Source organism: Rhineura floridana, chromosome 2 (assembly GCF_030035675.1).
Source record: "Rhineura floridana isolate rRhiFlo1 chromosome 2, rRhiFlo1.hap2, whole genome shotgun sequence".
Classification (NCBI taxonomy): Eukaryota; Metazoa; Chordata; class Lepidosauria; order Squamata; family Rhineuridae; genus Rhineura; species Rhineura floridana.
The window spans coordinates 204,837,343-204,860,315 of NC_084481.1; the positions used below are offsets into that span (position 1 = coordinate 204,837,343).

The 22,973-nt window shown below is 44.4% G+C and overlaps 1 protein-coding gene across 1 annotated transcript; it reads left to right on the top strand.

The window, feature by feature from the left end:
* Positions 1-4,912: 4,912 nt before the first annotated feature.
* Positions 4,913-22,516, top strand: CALM1 (calmodulin 1). The gene is made up of 6 exons (XM_061611946.1): positions 4,913-5,090; positions 9,245-9,275; positions 12,748-12,891; positions 17,784-17,890; positions 21,131-21,266; positions 21,565-22,516. The coding sequence occupies exons 1-6, from the start codon at positions 5,088-5,090 to the stop codon at positions 21,591-21,593; spliced, it is 450 nt and encodes a 149-aa protein (XP_061467930.1). The 5' UTR covers positions 4,913-5,087; the 3' UTR covers positions 21,594-22,516.
* The last annotated feature ends 457 nt before the right edge of the window (positions 22,517-22,973 follow it).

A 22,973-nucleotide genomic window follows, 5' to 3' on the forward strand; every position in this document is an offset into this window, starting at 1 on the left:
GGCGCCGAAAAGATGATAGTGTCGGCACCAGGTGCACCTCCTCGGGGAAACCATTCCATAGTTCGGGGGCCACCACTGAGAAGGCCCTAGATCTTGTCACCACTCTCCGGGCTTCCTTATGAGTCGGAACCCGGAGGAGGGCCTTCGTAGTAGACCATAGTGTACGGGCCGGTTCATATCGGGAGAGGCGTTCCGACAGATATCGTGGTTCCGCGCCGTATAAGGCTTTATAGGTAAGTACCAACACTTTGAATCTGGCCGGGAAGCATATTGGAAGCCAGTGCAAATGGGCTAGCACAGGTGTTATATGCTCAGACCGCTTAGTTCTTGTTAGCAGTCTGGCCGCTGCATTTTGCACTAGCTGTAGCTTCCGAATCGTCTTCAAAGGTAGCCCTACGTAAAGCGCATTGCAGTAGTCCAGATGCGAGGTTACCATAGCATGTACCACTGATGTGAGGTCCTCCTTACTCAGATAGGGACGTAGCTGGGCTACCAACCGAAGTTGGTAGAACGGATTCCGGGCCACCGAGGCTACATGAGCCTCAAGTGTGAGGGAAGAGTCTAAGATGACTCCCAGACTACGCACCTGTTCCTTTAGGGGGAGTGTAACCCCATCCAGGACAGGGTATATATCCACCATCCGATCAGAGAAACCATGCACCAACAGCATCTCAGTCTTGTCAGGATTGAGTCTCAGTTTGTTAGTTCTCATCCAGTCCATTGTCGCAGCCAGGCAACGGTTCAGCACGTCGACTGCCTCACCTGAAGAAGATGTAAAGGAGAAGTAGAGCTGCGTGTCATCAGCATACTGATGACAACGCACTCCAAAACTCCTGATGACCGCCCCCAGCGGCTTCATATAAATGTTAAAAAGCATGGGAGACAGAACCGAACCCTGCGGGACCCCACATTGGAGAACCCACATTGGAGAACCCACGGTGTCGAGCAATGTTCCCCAAGCACTATCTTCTGGAGATGACCCGCTAAGTAGGAGCGGAACCACTGCCAAGCAGTGCCTCCAACTCCCAACTCCGCAAGCCTCTCCAGAAGGATACCATGGTCGATGGTATCAAAAGCCGCTGACAGGTCAAGGAGAATCAACAGAGTTACACTCCCTCTGTCTCTCTCCCGACATAGGTCATCAAACAGGGCGACCAAGGCAGTCTCAGTGCCAAAACCAGGCCTGAACCCCGATTGAAATGGATCTAGATAATCGGTTTCATCCAATAGCGCCTGGAGCTGGTCAGCAACCACACGTTCCAGGATCTTGCCCAGGAACGGAACATTGGCTACTGGTCTGTAGCTGCTGAAATCCTCTGGGTCCAAGGAAGGTTTTTTCAGGAGTGGTCTCACTGCCGCCTCTTTCAGACAGCCAGGGATCACTCCCTCTCGTAAAGAGGCATTAATCACTTCCTTGGCCCAGCCAACTGTTCCTTCCTTGCTAGTTTTAATTAGCCAAGAGGGGCAAGGATCCAGTACCGAAGTGGTCGCACGAACCTGTCCAAGCACCTTGTCCACGTCCTCGAACTGAACCAACTGAAACTCATCCAACAAAACATGACAAGACTGTGCTCTGGACACCTCAGTAGGATTAACTGCTATTAAATAGGAGTCTAAGTCCCGGCGAATGCATGAGATCTTATGCTGGAAGTGTTCAGCAAATTTATTACATCGAGCTACCAATGTATCTGCCGTATCTTGTAGGCCTGGATGGAGTAGGCCACGAACCACTTTAAAAAGCTCCCGTTGGCGTGAGAGAGATGACTGAATAGTGGCGGCGAAATGTTGTTTTTTTGCCGCCCTCACCGCTCCTACATAGAGCTTAGTAGAAGCACGAACCAGCTCATAATTGCATTCATCAGGAGTTCGTCTCCATCTCCGCTCAAGCCGCCTCCTGTCTTGTTTCATCGCTCTCAGCTCCGGAGTATACCAAGGAGCTGTATGAGCTCTACGCAGGAGCGATCGTGTCAACAGCCCGGGTCATCTCTGTATTCCACAGATCGGCCAGGGCTTCGACAGGAGCGCCAGTCTTATCAGCCGGAAAAACCCCCAGAGCCTTTTGAAAACCTTCAGAATTCATTAGTCTCCGGGGGCGGACCAATTTAATAGGTCCCCCACCCTTGCAGAGGGAAAAGGCTACTGAAAGTCTAAACTTCAGCAAGCAATTATCTGTCCATGACAACGGGAGAGATGTAAAACTCCCCACATCCAGATCACTATCCCCATGTCCGGTAGCAAAGACCAGGTCAAGAGTATGCCCCGATGTATGTGTTAGGCCACTAACATATTGAGACAGCCCCATGGTTGTCATGGCGGCCATGAAGTCCTGAGCTGCCCTAGACAAAGTAGCCTCAGCATGAATGTTGAGATCTCCCAGTACTAATAGTCTGGGGGATCTCAACAGTACCTCCGAGACCACTTCCGTCAGCTCAGTTAGGGAAGCCATTGGGCAGCAAGGTGGGCGGTACACCAAAAGGATTCCCAGTCTGTCCCTCTGGCCCAGCACAAGGTGCAAACACTCCAGACCAGTGATTGCATGGACATGGTGCTTGGTGAGTGAGATGGAACTCTTATAGACCACAGCAACCCCACCTCCCCGACCCTCAGATCTACCATGATGCTGAACCAGATACCCCGGTGGGCAGAGCTGGGAGAGACTAACTCCTCCCTGTTCGCCCACCCAGGTCTCGGTTATACTGTAGGGTGTAGGACTGCTTCATGTTCCCACAACCTTTACCACATGAAATCTGGAATTTCCTCCCCTTGAATATTAGACAAGTGCCATTTGTATTGTCTTTTCTGCACCCATTGAACACTTCAACCAGCCCTTTAAATAGAGTGCTTTCCCAGTCTGCTTCTTTATTGGAATAGCTTTGGATGTGCTTTTAGATGTTTTAATTGCTTTATTGCTTGTGTGTTTGCTGCCCTGAGCTCGTTTGAGAGGAAGGGTCAGGTATCAATTTATTTATTTAATTAACAATAAATTCCACTAAAATCTTGGCCACCTATCTTGTTTGCACAGGCAGCTGTTTATTTGTTTATTTATTTATTTATTTGATTTATATGGCACCCTTCCTCCCAGCAGGAGCCCAGGGCAGCCAGAAATTTCAGCTCATCTATGTTCACCACAGTTTGACTCAAGGTCCCATCCAAAATGCTTAGGCATGTAGCCTACTAAGGATGCAACTTCATATGAAACTGGGAGATCTTTGATGGGGTCTCGGTCTCCTGACTTGTTTTTAAAATGTTGAATAGATGCTGCAATGTCCTCTCATCTAATTAAGATAACAGCTTGGATGGGTGCCATTTTTCCAATTAAAATTGTTTACCTGAACCTTCAACTTGCCATGTAGTGCAAAACATATGGGGTACAGGAATGTAATAGGACTTGCATTCATGGAAGTAAATTTACAATGGAAAAGTCATTCTTTAATGTATGCAAATATATGTTCAAAATCCAGCCCTGGGCAAGTGCAGATTATCTGTCCTCCTCCTTCCCTTGGCCATCATGGAGACTAAAACAGGGGTGAATACAAATGCTAAAAAGCTATTTACACAATCTCTCTCTATCGACAACTTTATGCTGAACTATGCGCCCTATGTATTCACATCAACAAGGAAAGAGAAGGGGCATATGGAGCCTTCTCCACCTCTTTCTCCTTAGATAATTGGCAGTGTCTGCTCTAAACCTTTCATCTTGTACAGCCCTCATTCAAACCATGGTATTCCCGATCTCTGTGTATGCATGTGAAAGTTGGACAGTGAAAAAAGCAGGTAAGACGAAAATCAACTCATTTGAAATGTGGTGTTGGAAGAGAGCTTTGCAGATACCATGCACCACAAAAAAGACAAATAATTGGGTGTTAGAACAAATTAAACCAGAACTATTACTAGAAGCTAAAATGATGAAACCGAGGTTATCATACTTTGGACACATAATGAGAAGACAGATTCACTAGAAAAGACAATAATGCTGGGAAAAACAGAAGGGAGTAGAAAAAGAGGAAGGCCAAACAAGAGATGGTTTGATTCCATAAAGGAAGCCCCAGACCTGAACTTACAAGATCTGAACAGGGTGTTTCATGACAGATGTTATTGGAGATCGCTGATTCATAGGGTTGCCATAAGTCAAAATCGACTTGAAGGCACGTAACAACATCCTATGTATGTTTATTCAGAAATCTCACATTGCATTCAAAAGTGCTGACTTCCAAGTAAATGTGTAAGAGTGTTTTATTATGCTAATAATAATTAAAAATTATGTTGGCTGCAAAAGTCAGGCCCAAGTCATTTTGCTGCCTGAGGCAGAACAGCAAATGGCATTCCCTTCATGATGCATAGTACTAGGCAAAGATGGCCAAGTTAGTTTGGCACCTGAAACAAAACAAAAATCCCAGAGCCACCTCTCCCCCTTCCTGGGAGTAAAAATCCAGCAACAAAAAGTTAAATAACTACCATTTTGCTGCCCTTTCTTGACACCCTAAACCAGTTGCCTCAGCGCACCTCACTCTGTGTAATCCTTGCCAGCCTTTGATACTTAAGCGGCCCTCTTAGCTCTCCGCTTCTACTGTGAGGCTTTCGCATTTGAGGGGGGAAGCACACAAGAGACTGTCCTCCTGCTTAAAGAACAACTCGTGTCTTTCGGGCCAAGCAGGAACACAGAAACCGTCTAAGCCGCGAGAAGCATCTGCTGCAACCCCTGGCAGGCATGCTAATGCGCCGCCGCTGCTGAGGGAGACGGAGGGAGAGAGAGCAAAGAGAGACCCTCTGCTTCTTGTTGCCGCCTGCCAGCTGGGCTGGCAGAGAGGAGTGAGCGGGGGAGGGGTTGAGGCGTGTTTGGGTGGGTAGGTGGGAGGAAGGGGGGCAGGGCTGCCTGCTGCAGTCACTCTGCTGCCACATGCCACAGTCCTGGGAGGAGAGAGAAAAAGGCGCTGCTCCTGCGGAGGGATACAGCGCCGCATATAAAAATGCGGCCGCGCAGCCTCACACCTACAGCATTTTTGGCGACGCGAAAAGAAAGCGAGAGCTGCTAGGAGCCGCCCGCCTTCTCCACCTTCGCCCGTGCACAGACACCGCCACCAGCCGCAATGGTAGGTAGTTTGGATCTACGACGAGTGGAGCTGGTCTATTTACCCATCGATATAGACTTTTTTGGTTTGCTTTGGAGCTGCCCTAGCGTGCAGGCTTGTTTTGCTTTGCTTTTTTGTTAAAAAAGGACGAGAAGCATCTGGATTTGCCGTTGCGCGATGGAGGTGGCTGGGTTTTTTTTCCTGAGCTGCTGTGGCCGCTGGATCGTTTGGCTGTTGGCGGGAGCTTAACCAGAGCCCGGCTTCTCTTGTTATCGCGCATTGCTAGCTCCGGCGGCTGCAGCTTTTCCTCGGCTGCGGCGGGGACTCCGATCGGGCCCGCTTCCGTGTGGCCGGCTGGCGACCATGTGCAGCTGGTCTTGGTACCGGGAAGGTGGGGGCGATGGGGCAGCTGGATTGCCGGCTCTCTTTGGGCAGGGCTGCCTAGTATCGGTTGTCTCGGGCGCCTTCCTTCCCCGCCTCTCCGGCTCTCTGGCTGCCCTGCGTACGGGAGCTGCTTGGATGGCTTAGCCCGGCATTGGGAAGCGCTGCCTTGCGATTAGCGCCCTTTGATCCTTTATGCCCCACCCCAGGGCAAAAAGGATCTTTACCCTATAACTCAGCCACCCACGCGCCCTCTTCCCACAACCGAGGTTCTTTGCAGTCCTCGCTTCCTCCCCGCAGCAAAAAAAGAGGGGGCTGCGGCCGGTTCCTGTCTTTCAGAGTAGCCGCTCGGCCGGAACTAGCGCTCTCTGCGTGCACGCGTGCGTGCGTGCTTACAAGCCGAGTTCCTCGCAGTTAGCACCCGAGGCTGGCTGGGGATGCTCCGGAGTCCGCTTGGTTTGGAAAGAGTGAGGCGGCGACAAGGCAGTGCTGCTTGCAAAGCGAGGCTCCCTTTGCGTGGCTCCTGCTCATATATGTATTTTTTGTTTTTGCAAAGGCTCCCGGGCAGATGATGCAGAGGGCTGCAGAAAGGGCGGGAGGCGCACTCTCCTCCTTCCGCCTCGGCCGACACCCTATTTTATGGGATAGGTACCATTTGTGACCGCGCCTTGCCCATGGGTGAGAGTGTTCCCACGGTGGGGCCTCTGGCTCTCCAAAGGATGAAGGCGGTTGTCTGAGCCCTGCCTGGGGCGCGACTCTTCCTCTCCCCGCCACCCTGTTTCCATCGCTGCAAGGGAAAAGGGCTGTTTATGTTTATAACTTGCTTGTAGTTGGATGGGTCCCTGGAGGATTAAATATGGGGTTCTTACTTCATAGCTGAGGATGGATCGGGAAACTGGGCGTATGTTTAACACACTCGCATTGTTTGTGTTCATATACAGGAGAGAGGCTTGCCCCCATCTGCAGCCACACTTAATGCCATTGAATCTCCATCCTCCTGGTGGAAAACAGCAAGGGGAGGGTGGGATGCAGATTTTGGCTGGTGTGGTCTGACTTCCTAGAGACACAAGACTTCTTAACCACGGATCACCAACTCCATAATAACACTTATTAAAAAAAAAACAAGCAAAAGTGCCAGTCTGTTTTGGCTGAGCAGTCGCAATAGGATACCCTCTCCCTATGCCTTTTCAGCCTGTGCTGATGAGTGATACGTGGATTTTTTTCCTAGTGGATTTTTTCTCAGCGTACAAAATCAGGGGAGCTGGTGGGTTTAGTTGTTTTGTTTGCTTCCTTCCAGACTGACAGATGCAGTACACATCTTCAGCGCATGGCATAGCTGTGGCTGCAAATGGGGGCAAGCCTCCCTTCTGGATATTAGCCCACATGATTTTTTTTTTTTTTTTAACCCAATAGATTTTGGAAATGGTGGTGATGTTATTGCAGACGAAGAGCATCTCTTTTCTTGAGGGGGAGGATATAGTGAAGGGAAAGCAGAAGGCCAGGCTTGCTAGACAGAGATGATCGTTTAGGGTTGGGAGGGTGTCAAAAGGATGATGGAAACAATCCCAGTTCCTACACCAGCTGCACTGCGCAGGGGGAGGGGAACCTCTGCAGCTATTGCATTGTTTCTCCCCCCCTTCCCCAAGCTCCTCAAACATAGCAGTATTTTTTTTTAAAAAACCACCTTGGATAGTGGCTGCATTACATCATGTCTCCTCCTCTTCTTCTTTTGTAGTCTCCACCCTGACCCCAAGAAGCAGTGAGGGTAGGGGGTAAAAATCTGGGGTAGTTTTAATAGGAATCTGTTTCCTGTAAACCTCGCACAAGGCACTTAAAAAAGGAGTCACTATTAAGGAGGTTTGAATAAGGTTAGTTAGGTCTGAGAGGGGAGGTTCCAGCTGTGGTTGCAAGAAGGTGTCCTGATATGATAGAAGTGTGAGTTGCCATGTTGATCTCTGGGGCACCAAGAAAGAAGGAGCCACCACTGGACTGCTGTTAATGTCAAAAAACAAGGTGATTGTTTGTGCGGTAGCCTGTTAAGGGAGAAGCCTTTATTTCTTTGCAATATGGAAGTGGGCTACATTTAATGCCTTTTTTTCTTCTTCATACAACTTGATTTAATCCAATGCTGATTGTTTTCCCCAAGCGTATTTATTAGGTTCTTTCTTTCTGCCTGCCTGCCTGCCAGACACTAGATATATGCTGCAATACTGTGATGTGTTGCGGGTGGAAGTCTCTGCTTTGGTTTCCCATAGCAGAGAGGATAAGGCTGTAGATGGCTAGATATGAATATGGGCCATAAAGGGTGGTTCTCCAGCTCCCTCTTCATCATGTTGGGAAAGGTGACATCATCAGAACTGACGTTTTCCCCCTTTCCTCCTTAATTACTTGCATGGGTGGGGTGGCTGCTTCTAGACGGTATTGGCTACCTCGCCCTGGTAGCCAGGGTGCTGCATGTTTTGTGTCTGTTGCATAAAGCAGCAAACAGGAATACTGTATAAAGTAGCAACTTGCAAGTACACAACCTGGATTCTTATCCTTCACATCTCATGCAGAGGGCTTCCTACACTCTAGTTCTGTTGATTTGCATTATTTTTTTCTGTTAGGTGTGGCTCTATTTCCTGTTCTGCATTGCTCTGATATGTTATGTAAATCACTATGTCAACTTGCCTCTCTGGAAGAAAATCCAATGGCAGAGTTCTGGGAGGAGATAGGACAGGGTTTCACTTTTTGGATCCAGCAACAAATGCTGTGACTTTAAAAATGAAAAATGAAAAGCCTGCATTGGAATGATCTTAATTCAACAGCAAGTCACTGCATTGGCAAATCAATGGTTGCCAACAAAGACTTTCAAACTGCAGCTGGGTTTTGACACATATGTTAAGTCTTCAAAGCCCACAGCAACAGAACTATCTTGTGCTCCTGCAGAACGCATGTTTAAATAGTGGGATTTGACTCTGGTGGCGTCAACTGCCTATGTGAAATGGAAGAAAAATGTTCAAGACTAAAGGAAGACAAATCGAGTTTTTGGGAATACGGATATAATCTGCCAAAGTTGAGCATTTTTATTTATTTATTTTTATACTGCAGTGGTTTCACTTGGGAGAGTAAAGTACAGAATTTGCATCTCTCCCATTGAAATTGATGTGTTAGGTTGTCCTGCCCTGTACTTTTCATCACAGAGCATCCTGGTTTTGTCTTAAAATAGTGAGATTTGCGTTAGTAGGGTGGTAATAGGTAATTCTTGTCAGCAGTGTAGATATTAAAAAGACAGCTTTGGTGATGGCCTCAGCTGCCATAAAATTAGACTTTATCAGAAAATGGAAGGCAAATTTTTAAATCATAAACTCATTTCTGAATATGTCTTGGCATTGTGTTTGGTCTGTTTTTTGAGGGAATCTCTTTAAGGATAAAGCATTGCTAGGTGGCCCACATCTTGCTGGCTTGTTTTTGTGTTGATCATTGGATGGTGCCAGGACCAGCCACCTCTTGGCTGTAATGAAACACATACAAAATTAATCTGGGGAGGATCTATTCCTCGATCGTTGATGTACAGGGTTTTGCTTCTATGTCTTGGCAAGCTATCATTCTGGCTGGGCACTCTGTGCACCCTTCAGCTGAGATGGCACAATCTTTTAGTGGATGGAGCAATGATTTGTTGTCAATCGCTTCTGGATGCGCCAGGCATTAACATAATATTATGCTATCTGGCCTGTGAGTTGCAATTGCATCTTGTGGTTTGACATAACTACAGGTAAACAATGTTCTGAAATACTTTTCTATTCTTTACATAGGCCGATCAGCTGACAGAAGAACAGATTGCTGGTAAGTATCCTAATTGGAGGGAGATGGTTTCTGTTGGCCTAGCAACGTATTCTGAATACAAAAATATTGCAGAACATTCTTGGTGGCTGCTATCGCTTGGCTGTTTCTCAAGACTGTGCATTCCTTTTGGAGTAGATTGGTTTTTTTTAAAATGGATGAAATATATTTAATCAAGTTCCCATTTTGTAATATAGATAATGAATATGTGTATAGTACAATATATATCTGTTTATTACTATTGTGTGCTGTAAGATCATATCTGCATCATGACAAAGGACTCAGGACTCAGAGTAGATCCATTTGACATAACCAGTGTAGTTCAGGGAACTTCATTGGGTCTATTCTGAGCAAATTTCCTTAGATACAACCCAATGAGAATAGCTGTAGAATGGATGGATTTGTTTGGCTCTTTCTGTACATGTGCAAAGACACTAATAAAGATCACTTACTTGAAGATTAAGTTCATATAGGTAGAAGATATATACTACAAGCACAAAATCACTCAAGTGGATGAGAATCACTCAATGGATGATCCTGGTAAAGTGCAAGAGAATGGCCTCTCACAGATCTTAGTGCCTGTAATGACTTGCCAATCCCTGAGTTCGCTATTAAGGCCACAGTAATAAAATATAGCACATGACGTTGGCTGCAATCAGACAAATCCTCCAAACTATGGATTGGAGAACTATGAACAAATCCTGTGCTTTATTATTCCTTTCTCCTCCCATATGGGGCTTAATTATTTCCTGGCTTAATTAAACCATAGTTTCTGCTCTAACTAAAGAGGAAGGTTGGTGCAGAGCATTGTGGGCAGTTTCACTGACTAGAGCAGCTTCCACCAACCTAGTGCCCTCCAGATGTTTTAGACTACAACTCCCATCAGCCCTAGTCAGCATAGCTGTGGCTGATGAAGCATGGGCTGACTAGTCTTGTGTGGTCACTTCCTCTTCTTCTCCCCGCCCACCCCCCGCATTTTCCCTCCTTATGCGTTTTATTCTGGTAACAACCCTGCAGAGTTGGTGTAACATAGTGGCTAAAAGACTGACCTATGATAGGAATTAGGAAGTCCCTGGTTCAGTCCTCACCTCTACAATGAACTCAGTAGAGTTCTCTGAACATTTGAAAGCACTATGGAGATGTCTTCTTATTATAATTTTAGACTGAGATTACTAGGATTCCTGTGTTCTTTTAATGGATTAATTACACAGGAAGCTGCATAATATAAAATCAGACCATTAGTCCCTCTAGCTCAGTACCCTGGCTGGGAGTAGCTTTCCAGTGCTGCAGACAAGGGGCTTTCTTCTCTCTACTTACAGATGCCAGAGGTTAATATGGATCTTTTTGTATTCAAAGCATGTGCTCTGCCAATTAGTTTTGGCCTTTCCCTAAACATTCAGTGCTAGAAGACCTGAGTATAAACCCTTGCATAAGAACGTAAGTGCCTTTCTTGACCAAGCAAAAGTCTACCCTCTCCAGCAACAGAAATTGATCAGTGGTTCACCAGTGACCACCATTTATCTTCTGCTGAGCTGTGGACATTGTAGTTCATGCAGGCAGAACCCAAGCATTGCTGGCTTGATCTGTGTGTTTTGCAGGACTGCTTCAAACTGGTGCTTATTAACACAAAATTCATAGTTCAAGTTTGGTATGATTTGCTTCAAGTAATACAGTATAGTGCCTAAAGGTAAGCACTGAACCCAGAATCCTCCAATTTTGGTATGTTTACTAGGTGGCCTTGAGCAAGCCACTCCCTCCCAACTCCCTGCCCTGCTGTGTAGGGAGGAAAGGAATCCATTTTGCCAGGTTTTTGTAAGGAGAGAGATTATGTTGTATTGAGTACAATGAAAACATTTTTAAAATGCTGAACAAATGCTGAGTATTATTGTTTAATATAATTGGTGCAGAAGCTTTTAAAAATAATGACTACCATCATGTGCAAACAGCTAGTCTTAATTGATGACAATAGTACATTTAAAAAAAAAAAAATTGTGGAGCCTAAGAATTAAGTGTTAATTGACAAGGTAATCCAAGCCTCTCTGTATAAAGACAAGATTTATTAATAAGTCAGGTTTTACTTCTGTATTTGATTGACTTGAACATTTCTCAGCCACACTGAATGGCTTTTGGATGTGAGAGAATTTTTGGGTTCAAATCTCCACTTGACCATGATGCTATAGGTTGTCAACTGTCTTTCAGCCTGACACACTTGGGGATATGTGGAGATGTTGTGAAATTACTTTTAATGCACACTTTCTGTGCTGAATTGTATGCTGAAAAATTCTACAGGCTGATGCAAGAAATAAGTGGTGGTTAATGTTCATAACAATGGGGTCTTGTATTATGTGAATAACTGACATGAACTAGGGGAGAAGAGAGATTTTAACACAGTAGACTTTGACAACTGAGTGTAGGTTGCTAATTCTTACAGAAAGAGATTAGGCTTAACAGTGCCCTGGTTAGCACATAACACTAAGCAATTGGTTGTTTAACCAAAGAATGGGTTTGTTTGAATGGTTTGTTTGCGTGAGCCCAGTCCAGCAGACTAACCATGATTTGCTTTCTGTCAACAAATTGTGATGGCTTGTTGTTGGCTTACAGGTTTTTAATCTGTGGTTTGGCATTATGTCTGAACCCAGCAGCCCTGCTTAATCCTGTTGCTTGGGCACTTCACCCCAGATGCTCACCAGGCTACAGAGGGATGAGACAAGCAGACAGAAAACAAACCAGGCTTTGGAGAAATAAGCCATGGCTTGTTTGCTTGTCTGTGAAACTACTTGTGTTGAACAAACTATGGTTTAAATAAAATATGGCTCAATGCTATGTGCAAACACAGCCATTGGAAATTTATTCTTCTGTCTAACAGTCTGTAATGTTGTAACTGTTTTTCTCACTTGTATCCCACACTTCTCCAAGTTGCTCAGAACATGAGGGTTATAGGGCCCATATAATATAAGTTGGACTGAGAGATGGAAATTGGTCAAGATAAGCTTCATGGCTGAGTGAGGGATTTGAAATGTGATCCATGTCCTGCATTCTTTCCACGTCATGAGCCTACCCCAATTTGGTGCCCTCCAGATGTTTTGGACTACAGCTCCTATCATCCCTGACCACTGACCATGCTGGCTGGGGCTGATGAGAATTGCAGTCCAAAAATCTGAAAGGTTGGGGAAGGCTACACTAACCCATTGGCTCTCATATTGGATTTTTTTACCCTCAACAATATATGGCATACATAGGACAAGTGAATTGGTACTTAAGGGCAAGGTATTATAAAAGAATTATACAGCATTGGTATACAAATAGGTAGGTCTGTATATTCTCAATCAGATTCGCATATGTAAACTACTAAAAGGGTTGAACATGGTTTTAATTTGACTATGGGATCATCATTTGGACTGAGCAGTTCCCAGTTAATACAACACTTTGTGTCAGTCACAATGCTAAATTGTGGTGAATCTTTTTCTGTCCTCAGAGTTCAAGGAAGCCTTCTCTTTATTTGACAAAGATGGTGATGGCACCATCACAACAAAAGAACTTGGGACTGTCATGAGGTCGCTGGGTCAAAATCCTACAGAAGCAGAACTACAAGACATGATTAATGAAGTAGACGCTGATGGTAAGCAAATTGAAGAGGCAAACATCTTACTGTTCCTGTGTGAACATACCGTCTCAATTTTAGTGAATGCTTAAGTCACAGAAGTCCTATCAAACACTGGCTTTCTTAGTCCCACTGATTTTAATAAGCAGTCATGGCCTGAAAAATGGCTATTTTAAATGGCATCTTAAGTGAACAGGTGTATGACAATATAAATCTACTCAGATTTTCTCTCTTTTGAACTCTGTAGGTGAGGTCTGCTCAACGTAAAATAGAACAGCACTACTCCCTCTCTTGATACTGTCCAAACTGTGAGATGTTATCATACCCTCAATTCTGTATTTGTTTATTATATTTATATCCTGCCTTTCCTCTAAGGGGCTCAAGGTGGTGTACAAACATGGTTCTCCCCTCCTGATTTTATCCTCACAACAACCCTGTGAAGTAGGTTAGGCTGAGAGAAAACGACTGGCCCAAGGTCATCTAATGAGCTTCATAGCCAAGCAGGGATTTGGATCCTGATCTCTCGGGTCCCAGTCCAACATGCTTATCATTTATACCACACTGGTCTAGAGCGGGGTGTTTAACCTTTGGCTCTCTAGATCCTGATGGACTCCCTGTCAGCCCCAGCCAGTAGGGCCAGTAGTCAGGGATGATGGGAATTGTAGCCCAGCAAAGTCTGGTGGGCCAAAGGTTAGCCACCTCTGGCCTAGAGAAAAGACAGTTAAGATAGCTTTCAGGGGGTTCCCGTAACAAGAAAGGGGGTTTCAGCTAAACATTAGGAAGAACCTCCAGATGATATGAGCTGTTTGATAGTGGGACAAGCTGCCCTGGAAGTTAGTAGAGTCTCCTTTGTTAGTGGTTTTAGAACACAGATTGGATATCCACCAATCAGGAACGCTGCAGGGATGTTGTAGTGTTGGACTAGATGGCCTTTGATGTACCATTGTACTCTTCATATGGCCACACCCAAAGCAGACATTTATTCCACTTTAAACAGTCATGTCTTCTCCCAAAGAATCCTGGGAAGTATAGTTTATGAAGGGTGCTGAGTGTTATTAGGAGACTCCTGTTCCCCTCACAGAGCTCCAGTGGCCAGAGTGGTTTAACAGTCAGCCCCTTTCCCCAGAGAATTCTGGTGATTGTAGCTCTGTGAGGGGAAGAGGAGACTCCTAACAACTCTCAGCACCCTTTACAAACTACCCAGGGTTCTTTGGGGAAAGGCATGACTGGAATGTGGAAAAAATGTCTGGTGTGGATGAGGCCTATGATTCTACTACTTACAGCTTCAGAATGTCAGGTAGCTTCCTAACATATACCTTATAATCCTCTAGTCTCAGTCTCCTAAAAGGGGGCGGGGACTGAGAGATGATAAAAATGAATAATTGTCAACAAGCCATGTTGAAACAAAATGGATGCTGCGCAGGATCTTAGTGAATTATTATTTATTTAATTTGTATCCCGCCCTTCCTCCCAGTAGGAGCCCAGGGCGGCAAACAAGGCACTAAAAACACTTTAAAACATCATAAAAACAAATCTTAAAATCATTAAGACAAAACAGCGTTAAAAACATTTTTTTAAAGAACCTTTAAAAAGGGTTAAAAACATTTTAAAACGTTAAGCAATTCTGACACAGACACAGACTGGGATAGCTCTCAATTTAAAAGGCTTGTTGAAAAAGAAAAGTCTTCAAAAGGCGCCAAAAAGATAGCAGAGATGGCGCCTGCCTAATATTCAAAGGGAGGGAATTCCACAGGGTAGGTGCTGCCACACTAAAGGTCCGTTTCCTATATTGTGCAGAAAGAACCTCCTGATAAGATGGTATCTGCAGGAGGCCCTCACCTGCAGAGCGCAGTGATCAACGGGGTGTGTAAGGGATAAGACGGTCTTTCAGGTATCCTGGTCCCAAGCTGTATAGGGCTTTGTACACCAGAACTAGAACCTTGAACTTGGCCCGGTAGCAAATGGGCAGCCAGTGCAATTCTTTCAGTAGTGGGATGACATGTTGACGATACCCTGCTCCACTGAGCAGTCTTGCCACCGCATTTTGCACCAGCTGCAGCTTCCGGACCAACCTCAAGGGCAGCCCCACATAGAGCGCATTACAGTAATCCAGCCTGGAGGTTACCAGTGCATGGACAACAGTGGTCAGGCTATCCCGGTCCAGAGACGGCTGCAGCTGTCTCACCAGCCAAAGCTGGTAAAAGGCACTCCTAGCCACTGAGGTCACCTGGGCCTCTAGCAACAAAGATGGATCCAGGAGCACCTCCAGGGTACGGACCTGCACTTTCAGAGGGAGTACACCCCCATCCAAAGCAGGTAACTGACCAATTATCTGAACTCGGGAACCACCAACCCACAGCTAGGGTTCAGACTCAGTTTTATTGGCCCTCATCCAGCCCACCACTGAGTCCAGGCAGCTGTCCAGGGCTTGCACGGCCTCTCCTGATTTAGATGTTATGGAGAAATAGAGCTGGGTATCATCAGCATACTGCTGACACCTCGCCCCAAAGCTCCTGATGACCGCTCCCAAGGGCTTCATATAGATGTTAAACAGCATGGGGGACAAGATGGTACCCTGCTGCACCCCACAGCACAGCTGCCAGGGGGTTGGAAGACAGTCACCCAATGCTATTCTCTGAGAACAACCCTGGAGATAGGATCGGAACCACTGTAAAACAGTGCTTCTAATACCCATCTCACCAAGTCGGCCCAGAAGGATACCATGGTCAATGGTATCAAAAGCCTCTGAGAGATCAAGTAAGAATAACAGGGTCGCACTCCCCCTGTCCTTCTCCCGATAAAGGTCATTGATACAGATGAGGATGCCTTGAATCTCCTAATAGGTGTTGCATGTTCTAAGTCAGGGGTTCCTAACCTTCTTGGGCCTGTGGCCTATTTGGAAATATGAAACTGTTATGGGTATCACAAATACCCATGTCACAGAAGACAAACTGGTAATGCTTTAGCACGTCCCCCCGCCAAAAAAAAATGGGAAACATGCCTGCATGTTTCCTGAAACAGGAAACCAGCAGGCAATTGTCCTGCCCCAACAAAGAATGCCAAAAAATTGGGAGTGACAGGAGGCCTTGAGGGCACCAGTGAGGGGTGCTCAGGGTACCATAGGGCTCACAAGAGCCATGTTGGAAACCTCAGTTCTAAGTATAATGTTATGGTTATGTTTTGTATTTTTTCTGGTATTGTTACAAATACGGAGGAGTTTCTGTCATGTGATGATTTCGTGGCTCTTTCTTAGAGCTACCAGTGTCGGCATCCACCTTTTTGACAACAAAAATATCTCTGGTATAATAGCCTGCTGAAGAGAATATTATATTGTCAGACTGTATTGTGTATATTTCATATTTGACCCACAGCTGCCATAAATAAGTTCACTAACACTTGACTAATGTGTCTTAACTCAAGTGGAATAAAAAAAAATCCAGAAGAGTGTTTAAGAAAAGGTTCAGTTCGCCCCAATATTCCTAAAAGGAAGAGAGTGTAACTTTTGGGAAGTTCTCTGAATTTTGTGGACCTGTTCATCAAATTGCTCTGCTGGTGGTCTGTTGAAAACACAGGGAATATATTGAGTCATGTGTTAGCTAAGCGTTCACAACATTGTACCTTGTAAAGGGCAAGCAAGCAACTTCTACTTGCCTATTTCTGGGTGTTGGCAAGAGTTCTGTTGAAAACTGGTCTGGTGTCTCAAAAAATTCTGTAGAAAAATATCATAGAATGGCTGTGAAGTTAAGTAGGGCACTGAATCTGGTAACATCCTAGTATTTCTCCAAAGTCTAAGGATTTCCAGTTCCTCACTGAAGGGGTAGAGGAGAGAAATTTTAACAGCAGTCTGCTAGAGAAGGTTTTGGAGAAAGAGAGCTTCTCCTAAGAAGTTGCCGCTTCTGAATCTAAAACCTGTTGGAGCTGGCAGAGATGCAGGAGTTACCCTAGTAGGCAGGAGGTGGCAACGCCTGGAGATATATTTAGTGGCGGTACCTTCTCTTAACAGTAGTTCAAACTGTGCTAAAATACTGTTTCAACAACCTTAAGGTATCCTTGCTGCTGCTTAAATGTCTGTTCTAAAGAGCCCTAGTTTCTTGCATGTTTAGATCAATATCTGGTCTTTTAACTTACGCTGCAAGCTTTAAAGCCTTCACAGTAACTTTGAAGATGGTCTGTTTTTTAAAAACTTGACAGCAATGTTACCAATGGTGTGTAGTAGCGATTTCAAGGAGAGTGCGTAGACTAACTCCAACTTTCTGGTGTGCAGGGATTATGGCAAATTTAGAGAAGAATCCCGCTGAAAGGTGAACTAACTTCAAAGGATGTTAAATGGTTAGAATAGTCCCATTCACATATCTTGCTTTTATCAAAAGAAAACCCAGGCTTTTAGGTCCAGGCTGGGGCATCTCCAGCCCAGACACTGAATGTAGCCTTTCAGGTCTCTCTGTCTGTCCCTCAGGACTCTCCCTAACCACACCCCTTCTACCCAGGTCCTGCTTTGCAGCCTCGTTGAGTGTTTTTGCCTACCTATGATGTGTCCTTAAACTCTGATAATGCTGCTTGCTTGTCTGGATGGAGGATAGAGAGTTGTGTATGTAGAAACAAGCCTATTGTACAAAGGTAAAATTAACATTAATAGCTCTGTCCTACTTTTGCTTCTGTCCCTACCCACCTCGCATGTGACACCCCCCCCCGAAGGTTGCCTAGTAGGGAATGCAGCCTTTGGGCTAAAAAATGTTCCCCACTCATCTTCTAGGTAAACAAGAGTTCAGGGATACGTGATCCATAGTTCAGATCTGTTAGCTCTGAAAGCAAGCGCTGTTGTAAAGGGAGTATGTACTTTTAAAAAAACAAACAAACATAACTTTGGGTATAATTTTTCTCTCCCCACCCCCATTCTCTTCATTTTAAAGGCAATGGCACTATTGACTTCCCAGAGTTCTTGACCATGATGGCCAGAAAAATGAAGGACACAGACAGTGAGGAAGAAATTCGTGAAGCATTCAGAGTCTTTGACAAGGTACCGTTTAGGTGCTTGCACTGGCCGAGCTGTGTTTTGGTTACAGCAAAAATATGGAATTCTCTGTGTTGCAGTTGAAAAATATAACCCATCGTAAGGTCCGGTATACCTCAGTGGCTTTGAATGCAGAAGGCCGTAATCAAATATCTGCCTGGTTGCTCGTTTGGCCTAATCTACCTAACAAGTTTTTTAGGAAGGATAAAATGATGGTATACCAAACGCTTGACAATTCATCCCAGATTCTACTGTATCTGTTAATAAAAGTATCATGGAGGGCTTGTGGGAAGACCTCTCATGTACCCATTTTGAGATGTGCATTTACAAAAACAGAGAGTATGACAAAACTCAGGAGATCCATGATTAACTGAGGCTCCTTGAATATGAGCTCTATGGCAAACTCTCTGGCTTGTTGCCCTGTAATATGTGAAATGACTCTTAGCCTTAGACTAAGCTGAATTCTAAGAAAGAGAGAGAGAGTAGTAAAGCTTGCAGTGCCATTATTTATCACATTGAATGAGGTTAGGATGCGAGATGGTAATTCCTCATGGATACCCTATGAGGGTTGTGGCTGTCTGAAGAACTGTGCACAGGTCTCCCTGGTCTAAATTGGAACACTGGTTGACTGCATGTAGTGCCTCTCTTGGAGCAGGTATTTCTGTATTTATGCCACCCGTGCCTGAATCAGGAGTCTTTCCACTTTGTTGATGCTAGGCTCATGACAGGGTTTTTAAAAAAGCATTGCAAAATTGATTTTGATTCCATCTTTATTTGCTAAATGAAGGCACAAGAGTTGATCCATAGCAGAAGCTCTGAAATGTGAGAGTTTGCTTTTTGTTTTAGCCACAGTAAGATGGACAATGGACTGGATGAGAGCTAACAAACTGAGGCTCAATCCTGACAAGACTGAGATGCTGTTGGTGGATGGTTTCTCTGATCGGATGGTGGATTCATACCCTATCCTGGACGGGGTTACACTCCCCCTAAAGGAGCAGGTTCATAGCTTGGGAGTTGTTCTGGACTCTTCCCTTTCACTTGAGGCTCAAGTAGCCTCGGTGGCACGAAATGCGTTCTACCAACTTCAGTTGGTAGCCCAGTTACGTCCCTATCTGAGTAAGGAGGACCTTACATCAGTAGTACATGCTCTGGTAACCTCGCGTTTGGACTACTGCAATGCGCTCTACGTAGGGCTGCCTTTGAAGACAGTTCGGAAGCTACAGCTAGTGCAAAATGCGGTTGCCAGATTGCTAACAAGAACCAAGCGGTCCGAGCACATAATACCTGTTCTGGCTCACTTGCACTGGCTACCAATATGCTTCCCGGCCAGATTCAAAGTGTTGGTATTAACCTATAAAGCCTTATACGGCACGGGACCATGATACCTGTTGGAATGCCTCTCCCGATACGAACTGGCCCGTACATTACATTCTGCTACGAAGGCCCTCCTCCAGGTTCCGACTCATAAAGAGGCCCGGAGGGTGGTGACAAGATCTAGGGCCTTCTCAGTGGTGGCCCCCGAACTGTGGAACAGTCTTCCTGAGGAGGTGCGCCTGGCGCCGACACTGATATCCTTTCGGCGCCAGGTTAAAACCTTCCTCTTTTCCAAAGCATTTTAATTTAAATTAACCTGATTTTCATATTTGTTGTATTGATTTTAGATTGTTCTTATTTTATATGTTTTTATTGTATTATATTGTGTATTTTATTGTATTCTTTGTGTTCACCGCCCAGAGAGCTATTGCTAATCGGGCGGTATATAAGTCTAATAAATAATAATAATAATATATTGTATCCTGGCAAGAAAATAGCTTCTCCGTGCGTTGACTTAGTTCAGGTGTCACAATCTTAGTCCAAACAAACCATGGTTTATCAGATTGGGTATGAGCTATGTGCCTACATGTTCCCTTCTCACCTTGTGCACTCTGGTTTCTTGTGATATATGAACTAGGAAACTGTTTTAAGGGCTTCTTCTAAACCAGGATCTGATATACGAAACAGGCCAGTGACTTAACAATGCAGCCTTGCACTGATTGTTTAGCAATTAAAAACAACCTCTAAGACTCGGGATTCCTTTATACTATTGTTGTACCAAGTAACACTAATTACTGGGTGCTGGTGTAAATAAAATTGCCTGCTAAGCAGAGGGCAAAATCCAAAGAATTACATTATTAGTGCCATGTCCCCTGCAGGACTTCTGGATCATCCTTTTTTTTAATAGCAGTTTCCCATCCTGTATGTCAAGTCCCCTTTACAGCTCTGCAGGGTGGGTGATTTCAAAAGTAGTTGGTGATGCCATGTGGTTGTAATATGTGCCACATGCAGCCCATTTGCTTCTAAATCAGAAAAACACCCAACATGGTTGATGTTCAGAGAGAAAAATGTGAAGTCTTGGTGAGCATGCTGAAGCTCATGTGAGAACAAAACTGAGCACTCTTGGGATGTGGCCCAAATACCGAAAGCAAGTTTTCTTTGCTTTCATGATCCTATTCTGTATTTTCTGGCTGCCACACTCTTGATACATTCCATGCAAGAATGAGCTGGGGCATTGGGGGGGGGAGGGAAATATTGCACTGCTCTAAATTTACTAGAGTCATTGTAGATGGGGTGGGGAAACCTCCCACCAAGCCAAGAAGCAAAATATTGGGCGCAGCAGCTTCCATTGTTTCCAGAGATTTGTATCAAAAGAGTTTTGCTAAAAGATTATTCAAGGGCTTTCTTGGTATTTAATTAAATGGTTCCATAAAAGAGATAACCCTATAAGGCAGAGAGAGAGAGAGGCAGTGGCACAGAACTGTTGATGTTAAATCTGTTTCCTAAAGAACAATTCCATCAAGGTAACAGAAGTGGCTTGTGGACTGCAGCCTGTTGAATTAAACTTCAGTTCTTTATCTACTACCTTTTCCCAAGCTCTCACTTTAGAAGGTAGAATTGCATTGTTCTCCAGATAGTCAGGCAAACCCAAGTGTGTAAACCTGTGCACACTTACTTGGGAATGAGCTGCATGGAGCAGAGGTCTGAAGTTGCTTGTTACTAAAAATGTCCACAGCAAGATATGTGATGTTATCTTTGCATATATTTTTCCTATTCTCACTCTTGCTTATAGGAAGCTCTATATGTGTTTGGTTCTGGGCTGGATTGAGAAGTTCAGAGTGGATTATTTGAATCAAGTTTCCATTGCTAACATTCTCAGTTGACATTTTTATGTTTCCTGTCATCCCAATCCTCCCCTACTTGTCTTCCTAGGATGGTAATGGTTACATCAGTGCGGCAGAACTACGTCATGTTATGACAAACTTAGGAGAAAAGCTAACAGATGAAGAAGTAGACGAAATGATCAGAGAAGCAGATATTGATGGAGATGGACAAGTCAACTATGAAGGTAAGGTGTGATGTCCTGTACCTATTCATTAATATTTGGTAGGGATAGGGGAAAGCAGTAGCCCTCCAGATGGGATGTTGTTGGAGACCAACTCTTATATTCTGCAGCCATGCAGTTGTCATGGATGATGGGAGTTTTAGTCCAAAAACATCTGGAGGGCCTCAGGTTCCTCATCCGTGACCTAGATTGTGGGTTGTTCACTTTCCTTACATGTCGCAGGATACCTGTTTTGGTTTCTGTGCCAAAAGCTTCCTTTCTAAATAAATTTAAAACTGTGGGGTTTCTTTGTCTCTTTCAGAGTTCGTACAGATGATGACTGCAAAATGAAGAGACCTCCTTTCACCTTTTTTTCCTCTAGAAGAATCAAATTGAATCTTTTACTTACCTCTTGCAAAAAAATGTTCATTTATTCATTCTGTTTCTGTATAGCAAAACTGAATGTCGAAATACCTTCTGTCCACAAACTGCATGTAATGGTTGGTGGTCCTGTTCCCAAAAGATGAAGTTAAACATCAGTTTTTCCCAATATAAATAATTGTATTACCTTTTAAAAACAAGAAAGCACTTAGGGAACTCCTCAAGGTTCCATTTGCTAATAACTATTACACTGTTTGGGCTGGCCAGTTTTTCATGCATGCAGCTTGACAATTGAGCACAGTCAGACGTTTGTATTAAAACAGTTTTAAAAAAGAGAGAAAAAAATTCTTAAAAGTAATTATCCACTCTTCTGTCCAAAAGTGGATTCTGGCTCAATTTGTAGTTATAAATTGTCATAGCTGGTATACTTTCAAATTGGTTTATACCTCAGGATGGTATGCAGCAAAAATAGCTGGGGTGCAAAAAGTTTAGAGGGAACCCCCCAAAGATGGAAAAGATTCTCCTGTATGTAGTAGCAGTGTGTCCTTCCCACCCGCCCCCCATGCAGCGGAGGCTATGGATGGCATGTTTGTGTTAACATTGGTTTTAATATTGTCTGCATTGCACTATTGTGAAACGGGTGTTGGGCTGTTACCGTTCACAAAACTTTTTTAAAAAATAAAACCTCCACCAAGGGGCAGGAGTATCTTTTGGACACACAACTCTCTCTCTCTTGCATTTTTAAAACCTTCCGTAATGAGACTTGGAGCTGGCGGAGTAGCCTGTGGACTTCAGCACAACTATCAACATCACTGTTCAAGATATTACAGTTATGTCCATTCCAAGTTGTAAATGCTAGTCTTTTTTTCCAATAAAAGACCATTAACTTAAAAGTGGTGTTACATGCTTTGTAAAAGCCAAATATATATCTTTAGCTACGTATACCATTTGAGAGACTAAACCAAAAACAAATAAAAAGGCAGTAGGAAGGGGAAACATGTTCTGTGAATGACTTGCTGCTAAATTATAATGCACATGTATGCAATAACTTAACCCGTTTAACATTTCTTCAAGATGGCAAGAAACTGACCTCTTGTAACCCAAGACCTTTGCTATAAATAAATGAACTTGTGCTTGCCTTTCATATTTATGACAATCTTAATTCAGTTGCTCACAAAACTGGCTTGATTCTAACTCTTCTCTAGTCTGCAGGAAAATGGCACCGTTTCTTTTGTAGTCAGTGTTAGCTGGAATTGGTATTTTACAGAAAAGGACACTTAATTATTACTACTAGTAGTAGTACTACTACTAACTGCTCATTCTGTGGGGAGGCAAGTTTTCAAGCATGAT

Coding starts and splice junctions, on each gene's coding strand:
- CALM1 (XM_061611946.1), top strand. Junction 9,276..12,747: donor GACAGAAGAACAGATTGCTG/GTAAGTATCCTA, acceptor TTCTGTCCTCAG/AGTTCAAGGAAGCCTTCTCT. Junction 17,891..21,130: donor CATTCAGAGTCTTTGACAAG/GTACCGTTTAGG, acceptor TTGTCTTCCTAG/GATGGTAATGGTTACATCAG.